A 6,321-nucleotide genomic window follows, 5' to 3' on the forward strand; every position below is an offset into this window, starting at 1 on the left:
TGTGTGTGTGTGTGTGTGTGTGTGTGAGAGAGAGCGAGAGAGTGTGTGTGTGTGAGTGAGTGAGAGAGACCTCAATGGTCCTGTAGAAGGGATCCAGCATGAGTTTGGACAGAGCCACTATCTGAGGCGTGCGGTCCCAGCCGTCGGAGCAGTGCACCAGCACAGGCCTGCGGTCCCGATGCACCGCGTTCACCACCAGAAGAGACGCCTTCAGCAGCAGAGACAGATGCTGCAGCCATTTAGTGCCCTCCAACGCCGACAGCCAGCTGACCAGAGAACAGAAGGAGAGAGAGATGTATTTATATTCAATATTTCATTATGAATGCTCCTTTTTGCCTAATAATTTAAAACCTTGCCGTACGCCACCACTAACTTTAAGGGGTTAAAGCAAAGATTGAACCTTTTAAGAGCACAATTCATAGAAATGGGATGCACTTTCTCTTTAACAGTGCATGTAAATGAGCGTCTGTATGCATATTCATTAACTGAAAAAGTTATGCAACCTTAACCTTTACTAATGTGACAGAAATAATTTATTATTGATTGCAGTTTTTTGCGTGTATATATATATATACACACACCCACACTCACAAAAAGATGCAATAATAATAATAATATACTAATAAATATACTAATGTCTGACATTAAGCTATAAAACAGTATAGCTTAATAATATAAGACATTTATTAGTGTATTTATTATAATTATTTATTATATTTAATATAAATATAAAAATATAAATAAAAAATTCTCTCTCTCTCTATATATATATATATATATATACAAATAATTTATATTTTATGTATCTATAAATACCTGAAATTATATTATTCAGTTTTATATAAAATATTTACAATTAAAAATGCATAAAATATTTTTTATATGACAGTATTAATAATATCATATCAATTTAAATATAAATGATTTATATACACATAATACATTAATTATATAAGATGTTATATATAAAATTGTATTTATATGACACAGTATAGCTTCACAATATCAGACATTAATTAGTTATCAGCATAACAATATTTATTGGTTTACTGATTTACCAGAATTTCAAATTCGGTGCATTACTAAATAAAACCAAAACTGTCTCTGTCACCAAACCTGCATTCAGTAAATAACTAGCAGCTTTAACCAGTCTGCTGCTGTGGTTTCCAGGTCGACTCACTTGACCGGATCGGGGACTTGAGCACAGAGCGTCCGCAAACACTGGAAGCTCTTCCGGATGGAGTGGATGTTGGCCATTCCCATGAACATCACCTCACAGTTGGGGTAATACTCTGCCAGAAACACAGAGGGCGTTTCATGGATGAAATGTTTTATTCTACTAGCATTTAATTGAAAACATAAGCTCTGCAGCATTACCTGGACACTCACAGCCGCCTCCTTTCGCCCGATTGGCTACTGCAGCAGCGTACGAGCGCGCGTCCATTATTAACAGCTTCTGAGGGGGCGTGGTCTTTGGCTCCGCCTCTGCGCTCCCATTGGCCATGTGAGGATCAGAGTCACTGAGCGCACCGCTGCTGTGATGGTAAAGGCAGGAGCCGTTAGCCTGCGCTGTGTTTGCGGCCGGATCCGTGACGCAGGCTTTAGCGATGGCTTGTATTAAATGCTCATCGTCAGCATTACGCCAACCCCACCAGCTGACCTCTGGCTGCCCGCATCGACCAATCACAGCGCCCGAACTCTGGTGTCTGGGTCAAAGGTTAAGATAAAGGTAAGTGACACATTTTCACTGACAGATAACGTTGGACAGACGTTAAAATAAAAAAACTTCCAGGTTCAATACTAGTTAAGTCTACATCAGAAATTGTTTTTTTTTTTAAAGCAAAATTATGGTTGCAGTGATGCACAATGGAAGTCTAAAAGTAGCGTCCTAAGATTTCTGCGATTGTTGCATATTAATTTGATGACATTTTAAAAGATTAATTCAATTGACTTTTATGTTTTTAAATTGTTTAATGCCTTCATTTGATTGCCAAAATTACAATTTGTATTAAAGCATAAATGCAAAACAATTAAAACAGAAAACGCAAAAATGTTAATAAATTATTAAATTGTTAAACTTTTATGAATTCAATTTATTAGACATGATTTTTGATTATTAGAATTGAATTAAACCATTAAAACAGAATCCAGAAAGATCAAAACGGAAAACACATAATTTGGGGAATATAAAAAATTCGGAAAAAATAAAATAGATATCATTAATTCAGTTAACATGCTTTTTTATTACTAAATTTAATTTAACCAACAAAATGGGGGGTTTGGGATGAGGAGGAAATCCAGAAAAATTAAAACAGAAAAATTTTGGATTTTGGAAAAAAATTAAATAGATCTCATAGGAGCCTAAAAATGTTAAACTTTCAGTAAACTGTTGTTAAATTGTAGAAGTTTCAATTAATTAGTTAATTCAGTTAACATGCTTTTTTATTACTGAATTTAATTTAACAAAAAAAATAACAAAATCTTGAAAAATTAAAATGGGAAAAAAAGGGAAATCCATAAAAATTTAAACAAAAAAAAAACTGAATTTTATTATAGGATATTATAGGGCCCTGAAAACGTAATTTTTGTTAAACTTTTAATAATTTGTTGTTAAATTGTAGCAGTTTCATGGTTTCAATCAATTAGTTTATTCAATTAACGTGCTTTTTTTAGGAGTACATTTTAATTTTACCAATAAAACTGAATCTAGAAAAATTAAAATGGAAAACAAAAATCCAGAAAAATTAAAACATAATTTGGCAAAAAATAAAATGAATTTCATAGGGCCCTATAAGTTTAAAAGCAGCAATGCGAAGCTCATATTTTTATTAAAGCACTTAATTATTCGGTACAAAAAAAGTGTGTTATCTGAGCTGTAAAGTGTTTAAATCAGCTAAACGATATTTGGTTATGCATTACTGACATAATTCCTGAGTAAGTTTACTCAATGTAAACAGTGCTTTATGGGTAGTTATGCAATTCCTTTCTAGTGTCCTTGAGCATGTAATTAATGTGTTTACTGACTTCACATGATCATGACAGGACTCGTTTTTAGATGCCACAAACATTACGCTGACTTTTTCTGCAGAAGTCAACACTGTATCAAAGTGCAAACGGAGAAGCACCTGTAAACGACAGCCGGGATCCTCTTCCACGATCTAAACGCTGCCACGTTCTCCAGCTCCTGGTCGCTGACCGCAGCAGGCACCATTATTTGCTCTGGGTAACTGGCACAGAGCCTGCGGGATCAGAAGCACACACACACACACACACACACGTGTCATGATGAAGCTCCTCTGGCTGCTGGTGTGTTGCTGTGTTTCTGCTGTTTCACCTGTAGTTGCTGTTGATGTTGGAGATTCTCCAGGCACTGTGGCTGTCGAAGCCCATCCTCTCCAGCTCTCGCTTGAACCTCCGCTGGTGTCCTCCTGCAAACACACACCAAAGCTGTAAAATCATGCGAATATTGACACTAGATTTACAGATCGTTCGTTTGTGTGGATCTTGCATCAAGCCAATCAGTGCATCATTACACGCTGCTTCATAAATGCCTGCATTGCAAAAGACTGTTTTGATAATCAGAATTACAGTGCATTTATCCTTATTTTCAATGCACTACACAATATTTAATGCTGAATACAACCCATCTGATAATAGATGTTATTGTAATGCAAAAATGCAATTGTAATGCATTAAATGTAAATGTAATTGTAATGCAAAAATGCAATTGTAATGCATTAATTGTAAATGTAATTGTAATGCAAAAATGCAATTGTAATGCATTAATTGTAAATGTAATTGTAATGCAAAAATGCAATTGTAATGCATTAATTGTAAATGTAATGCAATTGTAATGCATTAATTGTAAATGTAATTGTAATGCAAAAATGCAATTGTAATGCATTAAATGTAAATGTAATGCAAAAATGCATGGAAAGTGTTATTTAGGTATTATTTATATAATATATACAGCATACTATATACTAGTATATATTATTACTAAGTAATAGTTTTCATTAATATTTGAAATCAGCTTTAATTTTTATATTTTCAGTTTTTATTTTGATTTAAAACTTAACAAATTTTAGTTCTTTTAGTACATCAGTGAAAATGAGAAATGCTTTCTTTGCAACAAGCTGAAATGAAATAAGTTTTAACAATAATAACAACTATATATAGTAGACTAAATATAGTATAATAAATTTTATTATATATTAATATATTATTCGAATATTTTTATTATATTATTACATATTTATTATTATATAATAAATATAATATTTGTATTAATTTAAGATTTACATTTATTTCAGTAAATGTTTCTTTTATTTAAAGTAATTTTTTATATTTTTAACTTTCAGTTTTAGTTTATTTATTTTTATTTTATTTTATTCTATTGTATTTCTAATTCTATTTTGATTTAGTTTTATTTTATTTATTTTTATTTTTAAACTTATTTCAGTTGCCAAGACAACATTTCTATTTTATTTTCGCTTTATTTCAATTAACAAAAATATTTTTAATAGTTTTAGTTTTAGCTAACAATAATAAGCTCCATTATCACATGACTTCAGAAGACATGAAATATAGCACACGAGTCATACGGACTACTGTTGCAATACTTGTATAAATTTTAATAAAGTTCTATGGTGCTTTTTGTCATTTTTGGAGCTCTAAAGCATCAGTCCTCATTCACTTTCACTGTATAAGACAGGACAGCATGGATATGTTTTAAAACATCTCCTTTTCTGTTCCACAGCAGAGAGAAAGTCAGGGTTTGATACAACGTGAGGGTGAGTAAATAATGATATCATTTACATTTCTGAAAGATCAGTAAATCGGTTTAAGGACCAGAACCTGTTAAACACAAGCGTCCAGTACCTGCACGGCAGATCCCATCATGCACCTCTCTGTCCTCGGCGGAGACGCTGGCGCTACACGAGAGGAAGGCGAAGGCGAAGAGCTCCTCCAGCCGCGCCGGCGGTCGAACGACTGCGCTGATCCTCCGCAGCCAATCCTGACACTGCTCCGCCGACAGGAAGTTACACCTGAGCACAGATCAGACGAGCCCTGCAGGTTCCTGATGATTCACTTTCCTCATGAACATGCTGTTATGCTCGATTCAATAATGCACATTATTATGAAAGCCTGTTTCCGCCACAGAACAAAAAATTAAAAAGGTAATAGTCACTTTTTGTCTCACAATTCAGACTTTCTCGCAATTCTGCTAAACGAGAAAACTCGAGAAGAAAAGTCCAAAACTCCCAATTACGTGAAAAGGGTATTATTCTGTGGCAGAAAAAAAATTGTTAGATTTAAACTCAGAATTCAGAGAAAAAAAGTCAGAATTTTGAGATTCCTAAGAAACAAAAAAAAAAAACTGAATTGTCAGAAAAGTCAGAATTCTGAGACGATAAGTCAGACTTGTGAGATATAAACTAGTAATTGTGAGAAAGATCGCAATTAACTTAAAATTAAATTAAAAAAATGTTTAAATTAAAAACAATTAACTTTTTTTTTTCCATGCTCGGGGAAAAAAATTTATTGCAACATGTAAAATGTCAGAATTTTGAGAGATAAACAATTGCAGATACCTTTTTAATTTTTTTTGAGTTTATATCCCACAATTTTCTCAGAATTGCAAAAATAAAAGAATTATGAGACATAAACTCAGAATTGCAAAATATAAACTCACAATTTTGAGATGAAAAGTCACAATTACCTTTTTTATTTTTATTCCGTGGCGAAACAGAGTTGTGAGATGCAAAGTCAAATCGGAGAAAAAAATGTCAGGATTGCAAGATATAAACTCAGAATTGCGAGAGAGAAAAAAGAAACTCCATTGCGAGATGAAAACTCAGAATTAAACTTGCAATACTGAGAGGAAAAGAACTGAGATATAAACTCAGAATTGCAAAAAAAAAAACAGAATTGTGAGATCTTGTAAGAATTACAAGAAATAAACGCAGATTTGAAAGATAAAAAGTCGGAATTCTGAGTTTATATCTTGCAATTCTGACTTTTTTTTCTCTGAATTGCGAAATAAAGTGCAAACTAGTGTCGTCACAGTACCCAAATTTCAGTATTCGGTACCAATACCAGAGAAAATCCACGGTTCTCGGTACCAAAGCAAAACACAAAAACATGCGAATTAAAAAATTTGACTAGACTTTCATTTAATCCAAACTGTGTACATATTTAATGTTAAAGGGCTTTTGAAAACCTGGAGTTATTCAGCCAAGAATAACTACTAACTAAGTTAGCTATAAAAAATAAAATAAATAAATAAATAAAAAAGCCCAGAACTGCTTTTCTGACTGA

General features: G+C 33.0%; 1 protein-coding gene across 1 annotated transcript in view; it reads right to left on the reverse strand.

Moving 5' to 3' along the window:
- The window catches only part of LOC107734413 (myotubularin-related protein 3-like), a 21,244-nt gene that overhangs the window by 5,614 nt on the left and 9,309 nt on the right, over positions 1-6,321 (reverse strand). Inside the window, exons 6-11 of the mRNA XM_016546365.1 lie at positions 4,882-5,048; positions 3,335-3,428; positions 3,126-3,239; positions 1,378-1,706; positions 1,181-1,292; positions 71-266 (exon numbers count right to left, since the gene is read on the reverse strand). Coding sequence (XP_016401851.1) covers positions 71-266; positions 1,181-1,292; positions 1,378-1,706; positions 3,126-3,239; positions 3,335-3,428; positions 4,882-5,048 — 1,012 coding nt within the window. The remainder of the gene's footprint in view (positions 1-70; positions 267-1,180; positions 1,293-1,377; positions 1,707-3,125; positions 3,240-3,334; positions 3,429-4,881; positions 5,049-6,321) is intronic.

The sequence above is a fragment of the Sinocyclocheilus rhinocerous genome, unplaced genomic scaffold (assembly GCF_001515625.1).
Source record: "Sinocyclocheilus rhinocerous isolate Xijiao unplaced genomic scaffold, SAMN03320098_v1.1 scaffold1632, whole genome shotgun sequence".
NCBI classification, from domain to species: Eukaryota; Metazoa; Chordata; class Actinopteri; order Cypriniformes; family Cyprinidae; genus Sinocyclocheilus; species Sinocyclocheilus rhinocerous.